General features: G+C 37.0%; 2 protein-coding genes across 2 annotated transcripts; one reads left to right on the top strand and one right to left on the bottom strand.

The window, feature by feature from the left end:
• Window positions 1–10,103: 10,103 nt before the first annotated feature.
• Window positions 10,104–19,023, bottom strand: LOC104089183 (uncharacterized). The gene is made up of 5 exons (XM_009594028.4): window positions 18,723–19,023; window positions 14,117–14,233; window positions 13,068–13,102; window positions 11,136–11,236; window positions 10,104–10,387 (listed from the first exon to the last, which is right to left on the bottom strand). The coding sequence occupies exons 1-5, from the start codon at window positions 18,905–18,907 to the stop codon at window positions 10,301–10,303; spliced, it is 525 nt and encodes a 174-aa protein (XP_009592323.1). The 5' UTR covers window positions 18,908–19,023; the 3' UTR covers window positions 10,104–10,300.
• A 3,508-nt stretch (window positions 19,024–22,531) lies between these two features.
• LOC138896951 (serine/threonine-protein phosphatase 7 long form homolog) lies at window positions 22,532–23,452 on the top strand. Its single transcript, XM_070182709.1, has 3 exons — window positions 22,532–22,798; window positions 22,883–23,068; window positions 23,147–23,452. Exons 1-3 carry the CDS (start codon window positions 22,532–22,534, stop codon window positions 23,450–23,452), a joined length of 759 nt encoding a protein of 252 aa, XP_070038810.1.
• The last annotated feature ends 303 nt before the right edge of the window (window positions 23,453–23,755 follow it).

Raw genomic sequence — 23,755 nt, 5'->3', positions numbered from 1 at the left:
ATTGCTAAGCTTGACATTTAGCCACAAATTTGCTCATCAGAATCACCATGGCCTTCTCCAATTTCAGTTGGCAAGTTACCGAGAGGATTCTCATACTCCATGTCACCACACATCATCCCCACAAAGTGTGCATCATCATGTGCATGTAAAGGATTTTGCGTGATATTCTGGGTGTCATTATCTTGGATCACAATCAGTTTTTCCTGGATCATCCTTTCTATTTCTCTTTTCAAATCCCGACAACTTATAACATTGTGCCCCTGGGCATTGGAATGGTATTCACACCTTTTAGAAGGGTCAAAGCTTCTTGCACGTGGGTCCACATAATTTGGAGGAATATGTGCAATCATGTCATAATGCTTTAATTTCTCAAACACACTTGCATAGGACTCTCCTATTGGTGTAAAATTATCTTTCAACCTTTGTTCCCCTCTATACCCCTGGCTTGGATGTGGGTTATAGGGCACTTGAAAAATTTGTGAAGGATGGTGGAGATTTTGTGGTGCTGGTGCTCGCCTTCTGGTGTGTCTTGGTGGCTGGACAACATACTGAAGTGGAGCAATAGAGTATTGTGGGTTCTGAGGTGGATAGTAGTGCTCAGGGGAATCATCGGAAACCTGATGAGGCTGCTCATACCCTCGAGATGTTCTCCTAGGATCTCTTCTCGACCTTATTGTCATCATGGTTTCTTCATCCTTCTCATTCATGTCACTAAAATTATCAGATTCAATTTGGACAGCCTGAGTTGCAGCTTTGAGAACTGCTAGACTTATATTTTTGCCTGTCTTAAGGCCATTCTCAACCATTTCCCCAATTTTGATTGCTTCCGAGAAGGATTTGCTCACTGCGGACATCATGTTTTGAAAATAATCTGCCTCTTGAGCCTGAAGGAAGACGGTGATTAGCTCGTGGTCATCCATAGGTGGCTTAACTCTAGCCGTTTTCTCTCTCCATTTAATGGCATATTCCCTGAAACTTTCAGTTGGTTTCTTCTTCAGGTTTGGAAAGGAATTGCGGTCTGGGGCGATATCGATGTTGTATTGGAACTGTTTGACAAAGGCCTGGGCCATGTCATCCCAGACATGTCAGTGAGAGGTTTCTTGATCCATAAACCATTCAGAGGCTACCCCTGTCAGGCTTTCCCCGAAATAAGCCATTACTAGTTCTTCTTTTCCCTCCACATCTCTTAGTTGATTGCAATACATTTTCAGGTGGGCAATGGGGTCTCAGTGTCCATCATACTTTTCAAATTTTGGAGTCTTGAAACCAAGTGGCAAACGAACACCGGGGAACATACATAAATCCTTGAAGGCAATACTCTTCTGACCTGCCGACCCTTGTATGTTTTTCAACTTTTGTTCTAAGTTTTTCACTCTTTGGGTCATTTCTTCTTGTGCCATCTTTCGGGTAGGCTTCTAAATCTTTGAAGAAAGATCAAATAGGTATGAGTGATACTCAGGAGAATGGTATTGTTCGTGATGGGTAGCAAATTGTGACTCATGACTTTTCTTTTGTACCACTGTTGGCTGTGGGATTGTGAAAACGGGCATAACAACAGTGATTGTCTGATTGGTTGTCAATGGCACACTTTGGGAGCGCGCAACAGAAGTTCCAGCTGTAGTCGTACAATTGGGATAAAGACTGAACCCAAATGAAAAGGATCGATCAGACAATGAGACAGGAGTGGTAATAGTCGAGACGGGTGTGAATTTTGGGAAAACATGAGAAAGGGATGGTCCTTGACCATTGGCCGATGCTTGACACATTTCAGTCATTTGCTGTTTCGGTATTCTATGTTCCTCAACCACAATAGACTCTTGTTGAACCCTTTGACCCCGAGTCTCTTGACCACTCGTAACAGCTTCAATGTCAGTTGTCAATGACATTTTTCCTTTGAATTTTGTGTTGCCAGCTTGCCACAAACCGACCACCTCAAACTTTCTTCTATGATTCAAAATAAGAGACACGTTAGAATGGACTCAGTCGGTCTTTATTATCATCATCATTTTTTATTTTATTTTCTTTTCATTTTCATTTCATTTCATTTTTCATTTTTTTTGGTCGATCGAACCTGATGTGGGTTGCCTACATATCATGTGGGAACATGAATCAGATCGTGCGTAGTTCGGGAAGATCAAGAATAGAGGAAATAAACTAACTCTTTTTTTTTCTAATTTCCGAAAGAAAGACTTATAAAGAAGAAAGAAAATATTTTTGGATTTCGATTTTTTTTTTTTGAATTTTTGAAAAGAAAGACTTCTAAAGAAGAAAGATTTTTTTTTTTTGAATTTTGATGTTTTTTCCCGGAATTTCGAAAGAAAAACTTCTAAACAAGAAAAGAATTTTTTTTGGATTTTTAGAATTTTATTTTGAATTTATGAAAGAAATACTTCTAAAGAAAAAAAAAGAAAATATTTTTGAATCTTGAATTTTCTTTTCAATTTTCGAAAGAAGAATGAAAATATTTTTGGATTTTGAGAAGAAATTAAAAAGAAAATGTTTTTGTATTTTTTTTTAAAATTGGGGTCTAAAAGAAAGACTTTCTAAAGAAGAAAGTAAAGGAAAATATTTTTGAATTTTTTGAAAATTGTGATCTAAAAGAAAGACTTTCTAAAGAGGAGATAAAGAAAAATATTTTTGAATTTTTTGAAAATTGTGGTCTAAAAGAAAAACTTTCTAAAAAGGAGGTAAAGAAAAATATTTTTGGATTTTTTGAAAATTGTGGTCTAAAAGAAAGACTTTCTAAAGAGGAGGTAAAGGAAAATATTTTTGGATTTTTTGAAATTTGTGAGTCGGAACCGATGGGGTTTGCCTACGTATCTCACATCCGGTGAGAATCAGACCCGCGTAGTTCTGCCAATTTTGATGCACGGACAAATATGATTTGTTTTGAATATCCGGTGAGAATCAGACCCGCAGAGTAACGGGATTTTTGAATATCGGGATTATCAAAACCAAGCATTTTTCTATCCTACCTCACTATTGGTTTTTTCTTTTTTCTTCTTCTTAATTTTCTTTCCTTACTCTAGAAGCCGGTCAATATACAAGCCAAGAAAATTAATGCACAAGTAGCACGTAAAGAATGCATCATGATGGTCTTTTAATTTTCGGGTGCACCTATCCTAGACGGACCCAACCCCTGTATTGAGTCCCCTAAGTCAAATGCACGTGATGCAAGCAAACGTACCTACTAGGGATCCGGCATGAGTCTGTGTTATTCTAAGTTTAAATCTTGGGTGTATTTTTCTAGACCTGGCTTACCCGAGCGGACAACTCGAGCCGATGGGGGCAGCGTACCGGGAATACAGAAGCTTCACCGGCTTTGCAACTTGTCCGAACCTCGTTCTAAAATTAGGATATAACTCTAACAGAAAAGAAGCCACGCGAAGTGCACGCTCCCCAGAAGATTTAGAAGACTCAGAGAGAAGGAGGGTTTCGTAGCAATTTATATACAGTTCAAACAATATCAAAGCGATAAAAAATGGCATTTAGCACATTAGGCTCAAACACGTAAAAATCAGATTATAAACAAAACCAAGTATCACAATTATTCTAAGCTCGAATTCTGAACCCTGAACCAAAGATTCTGGGTTCTTATCCCCAGCAGAGTCGCCAGAGCTGTCACACCTCCTTTTTTCCGCGGTGAATATGGGATAGGGGAGTTTTTTCAATTAAAGTGATAATATTCGAAATGAGATTATTTATTTGATCAGAGTCGCCACTTGGAATAATTTATGGTGTCCCAAGTCACCGATTTATTTTGAAATCCCAAATCGAGGAAATTTGACTTTATTTTTTTTTTTGGTCTGCGAACACAGAAGACCGGGTAAGGAATTCTGTTAATCCGGGAGAAGGTATGAGGCACTCCCGAGTTCCGTGGTTTTAGCACGGTCGCTTAACTAGTAATAATTGGCCTAATTATCTGATTTATACATATTTGAAACCTATTGTACATTTTTATCTTTTAACCACTTTTAATATTTATGGAATTTTGTTTGAACAAGTCGTGATGTCGTGCGCTCGTTTATTTTTGTACACATTGCGAATCGCGCCACGTGTAACGTACCCGCGATTTACAACATGTAAATTTTTATTATTATTTGAAGTTATGGGCGAGTCACATAAAATGCACACCCGAATTGGGATTAGGTATCATGACTATGCCACGGAAATCGAACCCACAGTCACGATGATTTATTTATCAATCGCACCTAAAAAAAACTACGATATTTATGAGTATTTCCTAGAGTTTGAGATTACATGTAGAGGTCTATAGTTATGAAATTATTTGTGGACAGAGTGAATCTAAAATGATCCGTCTAACACAAATTAAACCTTGCTGTCCTAATCCATAACTATATGAATTAATTAAACAACTTAAATTAAACTAGAGGCTAGGCCCAAAGTTTAGGGAACTGGGCCAAGCAATCCAGCAGAAATGTTCCAATTACAATTATGATAATTTGCAAACAAAAACTACGAAATCAGGAGTCGATCATTCAACATTCATCACATCGCCTTTGAATATTTCGATGTCCGAAAATCAATTCATCACACCAAGGAGCATACTTAAGATCGTATGATAATAAACAATTGTCAAAAACTAATTCTTTTACATTGCGAGTTAAATGGATTATTACAGACCTTGACAACAAATGAATTCTGAACAATTAATTCTGCTCATACAAAATAGCTTACACTTTTATATTTCAACTTTTGAAAACTCCGCCTAGAATTATCATGAGTCTCTCGTCCTAAGAAACACAGTTGAATTTCATAGCAACAAATGGCAAACTAGCAATTCGTATCAAATAAAACTAACGGCTAATGAGGAATTGGCGAATCAAACTTAACTAAGCATCCTATATCATACTGAAGTCAACAGCAAATCCAAACAATAATTTGTTCATGTTAAGCTACAGAATCAAAATACATGCTCAGTTTTCTCGAATAAATAGGTTTACATGTTCAATAAGCCCAAACCTACTCATTGTGGGAGGCACAGTAACAAGAAAATATTTAGGGATGTATATAAATTTCAACCAACTCATAGCATAGGGACGTTCAACCATATTTACATTTCAAAGTTGAAATAAGTACCTGAAGAGAAGCAGCAGAGCAAAAATTTAAGAAAATAAGCCTCTGAAATTGGGGTGAAGAAACAGCAATATCGAGACAGCAGCAGTAAACACAGCAAAGAAATGGAGCTAAACCAAACTCCAAAAATCCAGAAAAAACGAAAAAAAAAGCAAATAGCAGAAGAATGATGCCCAATATCAAATAATGAAGCTAACTGGAGATTTTTTTTAGTTTTCTAACATTTTTCTAAAGGTAGAAGGCTGGAATTCCATAAGTTTTTCAGAACAAAGAAAAGTCTGAAAACCTCTCTGAATATGCAGGAATTAGGGTGTATTCATGTGTGAAGTCTGAGAGGAAAATGCTGAGTGAAAACCATATGTTGGTGAGAGGAATCTGAAAAATACAAAAACAAATGTCTATGTAGTGAGGAATGTGTTTTGAATGAGATAGATGGGAGAGTGAAGAAGGAGAGGGGGGAGGCGGCTAGGGTTTTAAAATGGGGAAGGTCCTGAGAGAGATTGAAAATGGAGCAGAGGGGGGGTGCACCGCTGCTTGTTGAAGAAGTGAGGGGGGTCCGTCCTCTGTTGTGGTTCAGCCTCTAAGGGGAGAGTGAAATTAGGGTCTATTTTAGAGAAGAGAGGGGATATTGGGCTGACAGGTAGTGGGCTAGGGCGAATGGAAAGAAAATGGGCCACTATAAGCACCTGGCCCAAAGCTGTAATGAGACCCCATAGCCTTCTCTTTTCTTTCTTTGTATTTTGCAAGACTAATCAATTTATGTAACACTCCTAATTCCAACTAATTTGTAAAATTAACCTAATGACCTATTTTTCTACAATTAACTAATTCATTTAGCTAACAAATACATGTAGAGTTACTAATGTATTTTTTGGTATTTTAGTATTTTACAAATGCAATTGATTATACAATTAAAATCTAAAAAAATATAAAAATTAAAAATATTTTTGTATTTTCTTTAGGATTTAAAATGCAACTTAAAAATGCATCAAACATGAATACGTACAAAGCGAACTAAATTAAACAACAACAACAACAACAACCCAGTATAATCCCACTAGTGTGGTCTGGGGAGGGTAGTGTGTATGCACACCTTACCCCTACCATGAGGTAGAGAGGCTGTTTCCAATAGACCCTCGGCATCCTTCCCTCCAAGAACTCCCACCTTACTCTTGGGGTGACTCGAACTCACAACCTCTTGGTTGGAAGTGGAGGTTGCTTACCATCAGAGCAACCCTTCTTGTCGAACTAAGTAAAAATATAAAAAAATAATTTAAAGCTATTTTTTTGGATTTTTTAGGAGTAATTTTATATTAGGGCAAAAATTAAGTGCTCACAATTGGTAATACTGAGTCACGAACTCTAACTGAATACAAGAAATGATCTCAAGGATCGAATACTCAATACTGTTTGATTAATAATTAACAGTACAATAAAATGAAAAGACTTCAAGGGATTGTGACGACCAAGCAGCTCTACCTTGAATCCTTGCGATCACACTTTAACTCTTTCCGAGTCTGATAGCTCCAATATCTGGCTCTGCACAAAAATATGTAGAAGTGTAGTATGAATACACCACGGTCGGTACCCAGTAAGTATCAAGACTAACCTCAGTGGAGTAGTGACGAGGTACAGTCGAGACACTCACCAGTCTAATAACATGTGCAATATAGTATACAAAAATAATAGAAAACAAATAACAATGATGGCAACAATAATCAACCAGTGATATACACAGCAGGGCGACAAGAACACCATAAATATTGTGCAACAAATAATAAATACAAGTACAACCAATTAATCAAGTCCTTCCAATATAAATCTTTCGCATATATATTTTTCAAATAGAAATCTTCAAGATATAATACTTTCAAATAAATCTCTTTCAATCTCTTTCAAATATAATTCATTCAAATAAATATTTTTCAAATAAAATTCTTTCAACTAAATCTCTTTCGAATAAAAGTCACCATGTGACACAACATTTCAAAATCATAAAATACGGGTCTCAGCCCACTTTCATATTTTTACTGCACCTCGTGCCAATTTCTCTATCACAACCGTACGGACAACTCATGTGCTAAATATCATCATTCATTTAACCACGGCACCTCGTGCCCACATTTCATATCACAATTGCATGGACAATTCACGTGCCAATATCATCATTATTAATCACGGCACCTCGTGCCCACATTTCGTATCACAACTGCACGGACAGTTCACGTGCCAATATCATCATTATTTACTCACGGCACCTCGTGCCCACATTTCATTTCATAATCCGCCTGGCAATAACCACATGCTCCCAATTTCAACATTGATCATACTATTATCAATTTACCAACAACAAGACAAATTGCACAAGGTATAAAAATGAACACAAGGAAAATCACAACATCACATAAAAATTACTAACGCAATAACCCAACATCATCACATATCATTCCTGACAATAGCCACCCTTATCTCTCCTATAGCCACCCTTATCACTCCTATAATAGCCTCCCTTATCCCTACGCCCTAACAATATTAATAGTCACCCTTATCGCTCATATAGCCACCCTTATTACTCCTATAATAGCCTCCCCTATCGCTCCGCCTTGACAATATCAATAGCCACCCTTATCGCTCCGCCCAGACAATATTCCAACACACATAACAACAGTGAGATGTCACCCTTATACCCACATAATATCAACAGTGAAATGCCATCCTTATATCCTCAAAATAATAACTCAAATAACATAATAATTTACACGGAATATTATCCCGGCAACATAACAAAATCAATTCATATCACAATTTGCCCAATGGCCACAACCAATTCCAAAGATATAACAAAATCAATTAATTTCACAACGAATAGCCCAAGGCTCCACACAATGTGTATAAAACCTAAAAACAATAATAGAGATGAAAAATACTCAGTATAGGGCAATGCCTTCGTTAATCCAAATTCTTGATAATTGTATAACGCCTCGGTTTAAACTTATTTCATTAATTATTTGCAGATGAAAAATCCATAATATAATTATTTTCAGAAAACATCAAATCACCCAACTCACGGAATTTACATAAATATACAAGCAATAACCACATCAAATTGTCATATAAAAATAAATTCAACAAACGCGAATTGAGGCATGGCAAATAGACGATTTAATAAATGCCAACAATTATCCAATTTACTACAAAATATGCCTAAGACTTTAACCCAATCAATTTTGCACATATAAGCCCGAGTATGTACTCGTTACCTCGCGTACATGGCTTTTCATATTTCACAAATGGCACATAAGACTCGATGCCTAAGGGGTAATTCCCCCACTTAAGGTTAGGCAAGATACTTACCTCGTTTCACAACCAATTTCAAGATTCCAATAAACCTTTGCTTCGCGAATTCGTGTCCGAAAGCTTCAAATATAGTCACAAACAATTCAATACTCAACACGAATCGTAGGAATTAATTTCATATGAAAATACTAATTTTCAAGCAAAATCCGAAATTTAACTCAAAAATCGCCTGTGGGTCCCACATCTCGAAATCCGACGAAACTCACAAAATCTGACAACCCATTCAATTACGAGTCCACCCATACAAATTTTATCAAATTCCGATATCGGATTGACCTTCAAATCTTCATTTTACATTTTTGGAAGATTTTACAAAAAATTTGATTTTTCTTCCATAAATTCACGGATTCATGATGTAAATGAGTATGGAATCATGAAATATAATCAATATAGGATAAGGAATACTTACCCCCAATGTTTACCCGTAAAAATCGCCCAAACCGAGTTCCCCAACTCTATTTTTGTCAAAAATGGTAAAAAAAAACTCCCGTTTATAGGGCCTCAGCTGTTTCGGGCGCCACATGCGGCGTGGGGCGCTGCCTGTAGCGCTATTTCCAGTACCTTTAAACATCCCGGTGCCAGGGCTAGCGCCCCACGCTATCCTGGGCGCTGACGGCGACGGAAAATCGTTCCCGACACGAAAATTGGCATAACTCTCTCATACGATGTCCGAATTCGACGATTCTTTTTTGCTATGACTCCAAAATTTCAATACGGATCTAATGCTTCAATCAAAACTGAATTTGGAGCTCATTTGCTTAATGTGATACCACGTATTCTTGAACAATCGATGTCGAAATATCCTAGGTTCGATGCCGAAACATAGCAAATCAAGTCCGATTGACCTCAAATTTTGCACACAAGTCATAATACATCATATGAAACTATTCAAAACTTCAAATGGTAGAAAGGAGAGTAATAACTCAAATCGACAAGTCGGGTCGTTACAAATACCCTATCTATAACATGAAAAGAAAGTAATATATTAAATATTTCTATTTAGGGTTGGGGGTTGGGGTTGGGGTTGGGTGGCCTTGGGTGGGGGTGGGTAGGTGGGGTGTGGGGGTGGGTTTGTGGGGATGGGGAATAGGGTGGGAAAAGTTAAAAAAGAGTTTTGAAAAATATTTTCTCTTGTCTTGATAAGGAAAACATTTTCATCCAATTGGAGGAAATTGAGTTCATGAGGAAAATGTTTTCCAAAACATTTAAGCCAACCAAACATGGAAAAATTGAAAAATATTTTCCGAAAAATGTTTCTCTTCATACCACCCTTAGAATCTAATGTTTTTCCAAAGTCGATTGGGAATTTGCTAGTTGAAACTCTTCATCAGATTGCATCAGGGCAGCCTTCAGGTTTGAATTATATCCTTTGATGCTCTAACTGATCCTTGTTTAGAAGGACATGAGCCAACGGTAACTACCATCTCAAAGGTTCATTCTCAACTTCTGGGCATCGAAACTGCTTTAGAGAGAAGAGGTTGAGAGGGTGGAAGCAATTGAAAACATGGAGCAGTTGTCGTTTCTAAAGCTTCAAGTTCACACAACTCTGGCAAGTAATACTTCTATCTGGTGGTGTTATTCGAAGTGAGAAAAGTCTTAAAGTTTAAAACTCAAATTTACATGAGCTACGGGAAAAATAAGAATATGAATTTGAGTGATGAAAAATAATACGTATTTTACTAGAGCACGATGTGTCAATTGTAAACATAGTAATCCCATCAAATTTGGGATAAAGTAATTGGCAAGATATTCTCCTTCATTTTGATTTCCAGTAAAAGCAAAGTGATTTCCTGACATGATTAATCAAGTTTTGACTTTGTTAAAGAAAAACATATATATCATAGGCCTATGATTCTACTCCATATGGGAGAAGTGCAGCAGCCACAATCCTTCCTTCTTCATTTAAAATGTTATAAGTTGATGCAGCATTTCTCTGCATCACAGATGAAGTAAGGAATGTAAGCAACATAATATGGATGAGTGAAAGAAGATCAAGCTCCGATCAATGAATATGTGCAACAAAACATGATATATGCGGATATCTAACAAGCGACAGGCTAGCAAAGCAAGCTTTTAGAGTTCAGATAGAAATTTGCTTTTTCATGTGAGTAGTCTGATATCACTCCACCAAAACATGTGTGATTCAATTATTGGTTCATTGTGTCTATTAAGAAACACCTAAACAGTTTATTTTGTAAAGAACCACATGAATCGGAAATAATATGTTTCAATGATTGCATTGAAAATTTAGAAAAGAATGAGGAAGAGAAAAGCCACTTGCAAAACATTGGCTGATACATGAAATGTTTATGCTACCATAATACTCATTCAGAAATTAACCAATAAGAAAAGCATTAAGCAAGTTAAATGTCACTGTTCTGGCATTGGTTTGTTGGCTGGCTAATCTAGTTGTATTTAAACTCCTTTAGGTTCAGGAATATCAAAGAGTTCCAAATGTTTCCATCTTCCAATAATAGTTTTTAACAAATAGTTCCAGAGACGTTAAGTAAATTGTGGGGTATGATGCTGTAACCAAGAATAAATCTTGCTCAGAACTTCTATGGCTACCCATCTCATCTATCAGACACAATCTGATAACTACTGAAACAGTTGTGCATAAACGATAATATAGCCCCTTTTTTTTTCATAATAAACACAGATTGACAGAACCATATACTTACAGAGTCAACTGCTTCCAATTTCATTCCAGTAGAACGAATAAAGGCACGAAGCTCAGGATTTACTGGTTGAATGTACCTCCCGCAGCCAAGAAGCAGAATCTCTGCAATGAAGTTATATTAGGAACAAAGACGAAGAAGAGCCTCATACCAAGAGTAGTATAAAATTTAGAAGATAATCATTCCTTGACGAGATCAGGAACGGAGTCAATACTCATTAGGTTATATGATAATCAAAACGCACGTTAGATTTTTTTGTATATTTGTTTTATGTCATCAAAGATTTTATAAATGCTTGCACTAGACCAGTGCGACAAAACATAACTACAAATTGTGCAAATCCCCTATTATATCTAAAATTGCATCAACATCCTGTACAATGACCAGGTTGCACCAAAAAGTTAGCAACAACATGCATCTTTGTTTAAGGCTATGTAAATTTCTCCTATGGCTTTTCAAAAATTCTGTCATTTCTTTCAAGCCAAACAGACCACCAAATGGTTTGAGGAATGGTAATTAATTCCGAGTCTTTAGTGATTGCTTGCACAACCCTTCTTTGGTCCAACATTGCAGTAGCTCCAAGTGCATTTGGCATGGTCCAGGACATGCCAGGGATTCAAGGACATGCTCCACAGTTGACTAGTAAACAATGCAAAAAGAGGTGACCAACATCGTCCACAAAGAGTTAGTCATGGTTTTCACCTACTTCATTGACCACTAGGCCACACCCGTTGATGCATGATTTTCTCAAAAATTTTATGCTTAATTTTCCTTCTACCAAAACTCTTCAAAGCTAAGAGTGTTTGTTAAACATCCATAGTTCTCTTTCTCCGGAGGTCAAACAAATCACTGCATCCTGTTCAAGTTAAAATACTAATGATTTTTTAACTAGTAGTAGTACTTAGACAAACACCACCCAGCCCTCTTGTTTTAAAGTGCAAAAACCACACAGACTTAATTGCAAGATACTTTGAAATAATCAATCAACCTTGACCACCAGGTTTTTCCCTCTAATAAGTTAACTGGCAAACACAAACCAAACGGAGTGGAATATCAACACCGCACAGCTGCAACTGTTCTTCCTAATACTAAAATTTACCATCATTTTTCCGATCAAAAATAGGTTTATTAATCAAATATTTTAAGAAAAGCTAGATCATACTTTATGCCAATCTATTTTACGTACTTTTTCTTTTTATTCATGCCAAGAATATTAACTGCCATGAATACTCAGAATATCTAATTACCATGAATAATCATGGCTACCTCTCCAAGATCTTAAATCAGTATAAAACAACTATAGTTTGACTACTGGCTGTGAAACAAACCTCCCACATATTAAACTGTGCACCTTTAACTGGTTGATTAAAATTTTAAATCTTTAACCACCTTGAATTACAAATTCAAGCTTTTTCCTTGATTTCAAACAATACTAGCACAATACAGCTGGCAAAAAGGGTATAACACTTTCCACAAATGATGTATCAAAGAAGAAAGATTAGCTTATGTTAGATAGCACATCGAGTTCAGCCAAGAGAACCCAACCAAAGCAAAGTAGTAAATCGTTCTCACGCAGGAAACTGCACCAGACAAATTTGCAGCAATCTTACAGTGTGATGTGGACATCAGAACTTGCCACACACTAGCATAGTATTTCCCCCTTTTATGTGGAAAAAGAAACATAAATCTGTGTACCACTAAAGATTTCAGAACATTTCAATCAATGCTGCTAATTTGAAAGGAAATAGGGTAAATAAATTTTTAAAGACATAAAAAATAAGATAAATTTGCTTGGTCCCTGCTAGAAAAGGAACAACCAATTAGACATGAAAGGTCCAACGGAATGAGCACCATAACGATGTTGCACATGAACATGAAGGTAGGTGCAGAGAAACATCAGCTGAGCATCGCATTCTTGACTTACTGGCTACTCACCTGGAACTGGCCGCACAGTCTGGAAGATAGATAAGCTGCATGAAGCACGTACCAATGGCATGTCAGATGTGACTGTATAACCAAATTGCAAAAGGAAACATCTGATATTTTTTGAGGGGAAAAAGCGTTTCATAAGTGATATCCATGCAATATAACTAAAGAGTTGAACTTTGTGGCACAGTAAAATGCCCAAAATTATGTAATACAAGGGCTGTGGACATGGTACTACTCCCTTTAGCTTTACCCCAAATTAAATTTCTCGCTTTGACCAGGCTAATAGCTTGTTTCGCCAAGCTTCCAAAATTTGCTTATTCTGAAAAGTGCTTTTTGTCCGAAAAATGCTTTTCGAAAAAGTACTTTTGGAGAGTAGCAATTTGTGTTTGGCTAAATTTGATATCACTTTTGCGAATATTAAAACAGAAACTTGTGCTTGGCCAAGATTTCAAAAGTGCTTATGGGGAGAAGCTAATTTTTTCAGCTTCTGGAACTTCTCAAAAGTACTTATTTTTTCCCTAAAAGCTTGGCCAAACACCTCAACTCTCTAAAATAAGCACTTTTGGCTTCGCAAAAGCTAGGCCAAACAGGCTACAAGTTAAAAAGTGAGTGTTCGACTATTGTATAGTTTATTATTCATCGGAAGGGCATGTGAAGATATTAGTAATTTTTAGCTTTGCAGACCATAAGAGGAAAAAAGTTACATAAAATAGTGTAAAATTTGGATCCCTGTAATTACTGTTTTTGTTTGACATATGACAGAATTTTCTTTCAAAAGAAATTGGACATTATGAAGGGAATATCAACTAAAAAGAGGCATACAACTTGGAAGGATGGGACATTCGTTCACCCTGCTGTCACTTTTTGGTCATCCCACTGAGCTACTAGGCATCAGCTCCTTAACTTCAATTGACTACAAGGCTACAAGCTAAACCAGACTGAACCACTTCGATTGGTCAGTCCAATCCAAATGTATAAAAAGGTTTCCCATGTCTAACCAACTTATAGTACATTCAAGGAAGGTACCAGGTTCAATGAGGAGCAAAAGTAAGTACCTTTCTGAAGTAACCTCCGAAAGTTTCTTGGGATGCCAAGACATTAACAAGTTGCCAACACAAAGCAAGCTACCTTCATAATGTACCCCATTAACTTTGAACCCGGTATCAGTAAACCTACAAGGAGCCGAAAAGAACTATTAAAATAATCAGGCACTGATCCATATTAATGTCTTGCAGTCCAAGAAAAAAGTGCCACAACTAAATTCTTGTAAGAAAGAAAGTCTGTTAACACGAAAATTTTGAGTCGGCACGGACTGAGGCCATTTGGCCATCTTCTTAGGCTATCTGAATTGAATCATGACCACATCAAAATTGACCACAATACGCCGCCATGGGCACCCAGAAGAGACCCTTTGAGGCTTAGTATAAATCGTGGCAATGTGGCCTAAATGGGATTAGCCCAACATCCATCCTAATGGATTAGTAAAGGGAAAAGTCATATAGGGTTTTACTCTATGACAACCCAGTCAAGTAATTGCCTCTCATTGAAGTGGGAAACGAACATATGTCGGCTGAACATGGAGCTATGGTGACTTAGTCAAGATGAAAAAGGCAGAATCAAGCAAGCAACGAACCATCTCAACATTAACTAAAGGTGCCATACTTTTAGGAAACAAAAGCGAGCAAGTTAAGAAGGTGGTTTAAATGACTGACCCTGTAGCTATAAATAAGACCTTTTGTACATAGAATAGATATCATCCATCACACATACAACACATATTCAACTCTTTTCTATTAACTCAATTTGTTACAAATTTCTATACACTTAAAGCATTAACATCTCTCTTAGTCCAAGCATTTACATCCTCTCTTCACATGCTTTCATCTTAGACTCATGCCAATCACACCCAAGACTTGGTTACCAGGATTTTGAAGTAACCTAGGAACCCATAGTAGGGACCAGCAATGTTAATCATCTGATTTTACTGGGAATCACTGGTGTGAATTAGACCACCTCATCCAGCCCAGCAAACTCAGTATTTTCACCAACATGGTAGTACAGGGGCTTAAAATGGAAATGATACCAAATTACCATTACTGAGAAAGCAGGGCATTAAGCAATAAAATTAACAAAAGAGAGCTAAAGAAGTCATCCACCCCAGAGGGTTATGAGGCTATCTATTATATCTATTGAACCAGCTTGGCAAAATTTAAGATGTAAAAGCACAAAACAGTCCACAAGCCTAGTAATACTAACAAGATAGCCCACTAAATTTTATAGCTTGATTTGTACTCCTCAGAAATATCATACAACCCGACATTTTTCTTAAGGACCACATCTTGACTCACCCAAAGTCAGTACGAAAATTTCAAGATTAGTACGTGGTGTATTTGCCATATGGTGTGGGTGATTTCCTAATTTTTTTTGATACAGGGTGTGGGTGGTTTTTTTACTTTTCTTAGCTTTTTGGCGGTCCAAAGGCAATGCAAGTTTTGGGTTAACACTCTTGTAAAGCTAAACAACAACTGGATAGCAACTGCAATTCACTGATTTCTCCCCTGCTCCAGGATTCTTTAAAGCTGAGAGAAAACACTGTGTTTATTAGTTCGGTCTTTTCTATCTACATTTCTATATATAGGTCTCCTTTTTCCATCCTTCATGCCCCTCCATAAAAACAACAGCCAAGCAAAAAAGAGAGAGAGAGAGAGAGAGAGAGAGAGAGAGAGAGAGAGAGAGAGAGAGAGAGAGAGAGAGACAGAGAGAGACATCAATTCTTCTGGTCAGTTCATTTATTACAAATTTAGAAATAGCTATCCAACGGAGATTCTATCAAAAGGGAAATTCTGGAATTTTATGAGAAACTATACACTGAACAGGAGAGCTGGAGACCTTGTGCTGAATTTGAAGGTCTAGCAAGCATTTCAGAAGAGGAGAAAACAAATCTTGAGCTGTCACTTCAAGAGGAAGAGGTCCTAGCAGTAATTAAGTCATGTGCTCCAGATAAGGCCCCTGGTCCTGATGGCTACACTATGGCATTCTTCCAGAAGGCTTGGGAGTTCATTAAAAATGATGTAATGAATGCACTTGATCACTTCCATCAACACTGCTACATGGTAAGGTGCACAAATGCTTCTTTCATAACTCTAATCCCAAAGAAAAAGGGAGCAATTGAACTAAAGGATTTTAGACCAATTAGTTTAATTGGCAGTGTATACAAGATTGCAGCCAAAGTTCTGGCAGAGAGGCTAAAAAGAGTCATGGGGAAGTTGGTTTCTAACCATCAGAATGCTTTCATAAAAAATAGACAGATTACTGATGCAACCCTAATTGCAAATGAAGTCATAGATTGGAGGATGAAAAGTGGGGAACCAGACATCCTATGCAAACTAGATATAGAGAAGTCATTTGATCAACTCAATTGGTCATACCTCATTACTATGCTAAAGAAGATGGGATTTGGAGACAGGTGGATTAGATGGATCAAATTCAGCATCACAACAGTTAAATACTCGGTGCTGATTAATAGGAGTCCAGTGGGCTTCTTCTCCCTCAGAAAGGCCTAAGGCAAGGTGATCCATTATCACCCTTTCTCTTCATTCTAGCCATGGAAGGTCTTAGCAGAATGTTAGATAAAGCCAAGAAACTACAATGGATCAATGGTTTTGATGTTGGCAACATGACAGCAAACTCAGTCAATGTCTCGCACCTTTTGTATGTTGATGATACCTTAATATTTTGTGGGGCTGAATCAAGACAAGTGCTTTACCTTAATATTACCCTACTAATCTTTGAAGCTTTATCTGGACTTCATATCAACATGCTCAAGAGTGTTATATACCCTGTCAATGAGGTTCCAAATCTGGCAGAGTTGGCAGAAATTTTGTGCTGCAACACTGGCTCCTTCCCAACAACATATCTGGGACTTCCATTGGGTGCTAAGTTTAGAGCTAGATCCAGTTGGGGCAGTGTGATTGAAAAATTTGAGAAAAGGCTAGCCTCCTAGCTGATGCAGTACCTCTTGATGGGTGGTAGACTTACTTTGATTAACAACACTTTAGACAGCATTCCAACATATACTATGTCATTATTCCCTATGCCTAGCAAGGTACTGAGACAGCTTGACAAAATCAGAAGGAACTTTTTGTGGGAAGGAAATAGTAAGGAACACAAATTACACCTTGTAAAATGGTCTAAATGCACAATGCCTAAGATACAAGGTGGACTGGGCATTAAAAATTTGGCTACACATAACAAAAGTTTACTAATGAAGTGGTTATGGAGATACTCTCAGGAAAACCAAGCACTTTGGAAAGAGGTAGTCACAACTAAGCATGGAGCCCAAAGCCATTGGTGTACAAAAATCTCGCGAGCCTCACATGGAGTTGGACCTTGGAAATACATTAGCAGACTCTGGAATGAATTCTATCAGAATGCCTACTTTTCTACAGGAAGTGGGACGCTCATTAAATTCTGGAAAGATAAATGGCAAGGGAACTGTCTTCTAAAAGATGACTTTCCAAACCTCTATCACATCTCTTGTGATCCTGACTCATCCATTGCTCAATACAGGGAAAACAACAGTTGGAACATTCTTCTTAGAAGGTATATACATGACTGGGAGTATGAGGAGCTGCTAAATCTACTGTCAAGGGTAGAGAATAATGGAATCAATGTTCATGCAGTGGACAAGCTAAAGTGGGGCAAGTCCAAGGAAGGTCTCTATTCTGTCAAGGCTGGATATACATCTTTGACAGTACAAAATGAAATGGCAGAAAGCTGGCCATGGAAGCTTATTTGGAGAACAAGAGCTCCTTTAAAAGTCACCTGCTTTTGTTGGACTGCACTACAAGATGCATGCCTCACTTAGGATAATCTAAGAAAAAGAAGCTTCCAGATTGCAAATAGATGCTACATGTGTCAGAACAATGAAGAAACCAACAGCCATTTGTTTCTACACTGTCCGTAGCTGCAGATGTGTGGAACATGCTTCTCTCACTTTTTGGACTCAACTGGGTCATGCCTCAGAGCACCAAGGAAGCCTTTAGAAACTGGAACACATGGAAAGTCGATAAAACCATCAAACAAATCCGGAGAATGATCCCTGCTATTATTTTTTGGTGTTTATGGACAGAAAGAAATAGGAAATGCTTTGATGGTGTATCAACTCCAATTCACTCTATTAAGGCTAGGTGCTTAATGTTTCTTTTTAGTTGGCACAAATTGTCCCCTGTAGACACCCCGATAGCTTTCTGAACTTTGTCAGCACCTTGGTCTTAAATTAGCATTTCTTGTATTAGATCTGACTTAGTTCTTTTTTGCTGTATTATCTTTTGTACTACTGCATCTTCTTGATGCCATCAATAAAAAAATTACTTCATCAAAAAAAAAAAAACATATGACTAGAAAGTTATCTGCCGGTGGTGGAGGTAGTAGGTACCTGTGGAATAGTCGAGCAAGCTGGCCCGGTCACCAGTCATAAAAAAAACTGAACACTAGATACGACGTGAGACACCTAAACTAGAAGAAAACAAAATTGCATAAATTGTTCTTCAAATAAAATTTAGCTCAAATAGGTCACAAATACTCCTAATTTGACGAGAAAATAACTGCATACAGAAAATAAGTAAGAAACTGATTAAAGAAGGAAGAATAGGGAAGTACTGTTGGAAGCGCAATTGATCTTCAGGAACGTTATCGATAAGATTGATTTGATCGTAAAGTGAGAATGCTCGTCTCAGTGAAGGCAACGGTTGATTCAACGGCATATGGTTAGGGTTTGGGGTTCCCTTCCTCATAGCTCGCATCAACGCCGGCAGCGTCGCCACTGCTTTCTGTCTCACCGCCATTTCTCCCCCACCTTCCCACTTTCCTTCTTTCGCGTTGAGGTTCCACTAGAAATTAAGACATCATTTTTCTATTTTGACTTTCCCCCCCTAAGCTTTTGCCTATCGTGCAATAAGACAACTCAATTATTTGGAACACCGTACTAACCCTTAAATTTTCTTTTCTTAGAATTTATTAAGAAAACATTACTCTTTCTATCAGTTGGGACAATATACATGCAAGTGCCGCAAATGAGTTGTCACTTTACGGATTATTTGGTTCGGAAACAAGATATTACATGATTAATTATTTCAGAATTAGTTGTCTCGAAATTATTATGCCACCATTTCATAGAAATATACAATTCCGGGATAACTAAATCACAGAATGAGTTATACCGCAATTTTATCTCAACCAAACGTGGGATAAAATATCTCAAATTTAATCCCGAAATTAATTATCTCTTATATTTCGTACCAAATGACCTCTTAGTGTTTCTATTTAAAACTAGTCTCAAGGTACGTGCGATGCGCGTGTACCTCATATCGATGAGTAATAATTTATTTAAAAATTATGCTTGAGTTATAAATAAAAGTGTAAGTTGCTGAGGATGATCATGAACATTGATAGTGTATAACTAACTCAGTCAAAAAGAAATTGTTTCATAAAAATCTTAAATCATTAGTCAATAATTCAACTTAGAATTTGTTCTAATCATAATTTCAATTTTACAAGTTATCATGCTTCCTTTTCAGCTCGAGCAAGAACACGTAACCCTTGAAAACTTATATATTACTGAAGGATAGTATTTAAAATATATTAGTATGCAACTAATAATTTGTGAATGTCAAATGAATACAAAATCAAAGTGCAATAAAAACCAGAAAAATAAAAATACTCAAAAAGGATAGCAAGCTAGTGAAAAAAAGGAGTTCAAATATAATATAAAATATATTATAGTACATATATAAAGTTCAAAGTTAGCATGGAAGGAATTTATATGATTATTACACATTATTCAAATAAGAACATAATTTACAGAAGGTTAAATTAAATTAATTTTAATTAAATTTTAATTAATTTGAGAATCCTAAATATAAGAACTTAATTCAAATATGGAGAATTTAATAAATAAAATTTCAGTTAATTTCAAGATATTACAAAGTAAATATTAAAAGAAACATTAAAGAATTATAGTTATTTTGCGATGAAAATTTTATGCTCAAGGAATCCTTTTTTACGTGTCTTTTTGACAAGTAAGCTAGCATTTAGCCTTGAAAATTTTCTAAGTTTTAGTACTACCTACTTCAATTAGGAAAGAATTTATGTAAGGTAAATCTCAAGTAATTTTAAATTAAGAATCTATAAAAATATTTCAAACAAGGAAAGATTTAATACCAAATTTTAATTAATTTTAAAGTCCTAAATATTAGGAAAATAATACAAATTATAATTTTGTCCTATATAAAATCTATTTTTAAAGGGTAAAAAATATGAACGATATTTCGTTAACGGTTTTCGTGCTTTTAATATAGTATAGATATAACCATAGTTTAAAAATTAGTGCAAATATAGTAGTATAACTTTTTTTATCTAGGCGGGAGTGGAAAAAAGAACCAAGATGTGTGGAAAAAAAACATAATGATCAAAATATATATAACGCCCTTTTAAAGGACGCTATACCTTAACAGTCGTTTGCCCGTTAAGGTATAACGCCCTTTAAAAGGGCGTTATATTTGAACCTGAAATGAGCGGAAAGATATAGCTAGCGCTTTTTATTAAGACGCTATAGTATAGCGCCTTAATAAAGGGCGCTATAGCCACATAAAAGGGCGTCCAGTCCCTTTCCCCACCAAACTAATGCCCCCCCCCCCCCCCCCCCAAATTTTTAATCAAAAAAAGCTCGAATGGAGCCCGCCGATCCCACAAAAAGTGTAGATTCTCGGTCCCACGTCCTAGCTAAGACATTATCTTGAAGTGGGTTGCTTGTTTCGGCTCCAAATCACCAAATCTTCAATTTTTTAAAAACTTAAAATCGTGGTATTCCGACTTAGTTATTGTTAAAACTCGTATAAAAATGCATATTAGTTGTTTTTAATGTGTTCTATATTATTTTGTGATTGTTTTGCGATTTAACTAATTTGTTATTTTTATCCAGACTATAGTATTAGTGTGCTAAAAAAATTAGTAAAAATAGAGAAATTATTATTAGTTGTTAAAAAAAATAATTAGTTACTTTTTACTGTGGTATATGTATTTTCGTGAATATTTTGTGATTAAATTTATTTGTTATTTTTATCCGATTTAGATTATTTATTTGCTTAAAGACTAGTAAAATATATAAATTGTTACTTTAGTTCCCTCTAGTGGTATCTTGTGGCCTAATGTAGTGCTTGTATTTGTAATGTAGTGCCCTTTTTAGCTTAGTAAAATGTAGTGCCTTTTAGCGTAGTATCCTTGTAGTTATTGAAATTAATCATTTAAGTATCTCTTATACCCAAAAATACATCAAAAAGCTGATAATTCAAATACAATCTCTGCCCAATTCTAGTCAACGATCATAAGAAAATAACATGAGAAAACAACAATATTTCCCGGACTAAGTATTGTTATATGAATATTTAATAATTAAATCCTGTATAGTTATAAAAATTAATTATTTAATTTTATTATAGTCAAAAATAAGTGAGTCATAAATAAAAATATATAATAATAATAAAACTAACATATAAAATAATAAAACTAACATATAAAATAATAAAACTAACATATAAATTAATAAAACTAACATATACAATATTAAACTAACATACAAAATAATAAACTAACATTTAAAATAACAGACCTATTGAGTGATAAATCGGGAAAATTTTCTCATCATGAACACAAGAATTCAGGATACCTTGGTGCTACTGAGTCTCAAATATCGAGCCCGGAACCCATATGTGAATATTTAATAATTAAATCTTGTATAATTATGAAAAATAATTATTTAATTTTTATTATAGTCAAAAATAGGTGAGTAACAAACAAACATATAAAATAATAAAACTAACATGTAAAATACTAAAACTAACATATTAAAGTAAAATAATGTAATTAATATTGTTCAATTTACAGTAGCCGACATGGAGGTTCCGCCTTTGCATCCCGGACCTGCCACGCTAGAGCTACTGTTGCTAAAGGGCGAGCATAGGTCGTCCTACATATGGGAGGGACAGTTACTGGCCCAGACGTTCCGCGCGAGGAGAGTAGACGATATGTGGGACTTTCTTAGGGCCCACCCTCTTCATCCCCGTATAGTCAGACGCCTCCAGGATACGGGTTTTTATAGAATTATGGAGATCGGCCGACTGCAGCTGGATTGGTCGTTGATCACGGCCCTGATAGAGTGGTGGAGACCGGAGACGCACACATTCCATTTGTCCATTGGCGAGGCCACTATTACGCTTCAGGACGTGGAGGTCTTGTATGGGCTGCCCGTTGATGGACACCTTGTTGCTTTGCCGAATGCCATCAGAGAGTATACGGGTTTACAGTACCTGGAGATACTGCAGCGACTCACCGGTTTCCAGCCACCGGATGAGACTGCATTGATTGGGGCCAGTCGTCTATAGTTGACGCCCGTCCGGTAGCATTTGGAGGCGATGCACGCTGACATCACAGATGATTCACCGGAGCTTCATATTCACCGGTACACGAGGTTGTTGCTGCTGCTTATGTTTGGAGGGGTTTTGTTCCCGAACTCTTCGGGAAACCTAGTCAGCTTGAGATTTCTTCATCATCTTGAGTGGCTAGATGATTTACATCATTACAGCTGGGGTGTTGCTGTTCTCAGTTACTTGTATAGGCAGATGTGTCGGGTGAGCATGGGCACCCAGCGAGACGTTGCTGGATTTTTGCCGCTGCTACAGGTGAAAACATAGTCGAATACTCTATTCATTATAACATATCTAGTAAAAATATACCTTAAATTTTACGTCCACTTTGTATATTAGGTTTTGGCCTCGGAGCGGTTCCTGCAGTTGCATCCACCTCTACCACCCTTAGCTCCGAGTGCACCATCTCCGTTTCTCCCTTTAGCTAGGCGGTGGGTTAATAGGCGAGGATATGGACGGGAGTACGAGGCTCAACATAATCTCCCCTATTGCAGGGATTTGTTGGATTTGCTGGAGGGCGCACAGGTAAATGTATACCTAAGTTTACTTGGCATGGCTTCATATGTGTTGCGTATACTCACGTTTTCTGTTGTTACTTAATAGTTCATTTGGAAGTCATACAACGACGAGCTAATAACTGGTTTGCCCAATTATTGCTCGACCGGCCGAATTATGTGGAGCTCTTCCGTCCCGTTGATGTGCCTTGATATTGTCGAGCATCATGCCACCGAGCGAGTACTTCGCCAGTTTGGTCGTCCGCAGCTTGTAACGCCACCGCCTGCTTGGCATATGATACATTACCAGCGGGATGATCGTTCCAGGGTGGACCAGACATATATGACATGGCTAGAGGCACGGATCGATACTTGGGACCAGCGACATGACCTGATTCCGCCCCCATCCACCTAAGCGACTGGATGTTGAGCATGAGTATATGGCTTGGTACTGCAGCGTTACCCGACTTTTCGTCGGGAATCCAGTTTATCGCGCTGGTGGTCGGTACGTTCCATACGCTAGGAGGCACAAGGCACTGGTATGTTATTTGGTATACTTACTTATAACGTTAATCTAGCGTTCCGTAATCTATATTTTACATGTTGTGCAAGCTATTGGCCTACATCTCTTCCACCAGTTGGGACTGCAGATGCAGCAATATACCGGCGAGAGAGCAGCCGCTTTGCACGAGTATGGCCGGCAGGTTACCGATTTGGC

This window comes from Nicotiana tomentosiformis, chromosome 1, assembly GCF_000390325.3.
Source record: "Nicotiana tomentosiformis chromosome 1, ASM39032v3, whole genome shotgun sequence".
In the NCBI taxonomy this organism is placed as follows: Eukaryota; Viridiplantae; Streptophyta; class Magnoliopsida; order Solanales; family Solanaceae; genus Nicotiana; species Nicotiana tomentosiformis.
Note: the sequence above shows the minus strand (reverse complement) of the source record. Positions and strands in the feature narration are given on the sequence as shown.

What these genes read in the sequence shown, in the direction of transcription:
- LOC104089183 (XM_009594028.4), bottom strand. Translation starts at nt 18,907, where the DNA reads ATGGCGGTGAGACAGAAAGCAGTGGCGACGCTGCCGGCGTTGATGCGA. An exon ending in GATCAATTGCGCTTCCAACA is followed by an intron (nt 14,234 to 18,722) that starts GTACTTCCCTAT and finishes GGCTCCTTGTAG; the next exon opens with GTTTACTGATACCGGGTTCA. An exon ending in TCGGAGGTTACTTCAGAAAG is followed by an intron (nt 13,103 to 14,116) that starts GTACTTACTTTT and finishes TGCTTCATGCAG; the next exon opens with CTTATCTATCTTCCAGACTG.
- LOC138896951 (XM_070182709.1), top strand. Translation starts at nt 22,532, where the DNA reads ATGCACGCTGACATCACAGATGATTCACCGGAGCTTCATATTCACCGG. An exon ending in GATTTTTGCCGCTGCTACAG is followed by an intron (nt 22,799 to 22,882) that starts GTGAAAACATAG and finishes TTTGTATATTAG; the next exon opens with GTTTTGGCCTCGGAGCGGTT. An exon ending in ATTTGCTGGAGGGCGCACAG is followed by an intron (nt 23,069 to 23,146) that starts GTAAATGTATAC and finishes GTTACTTAATAG; the next exon opens with TTCATTTGGAAGTCATACAA.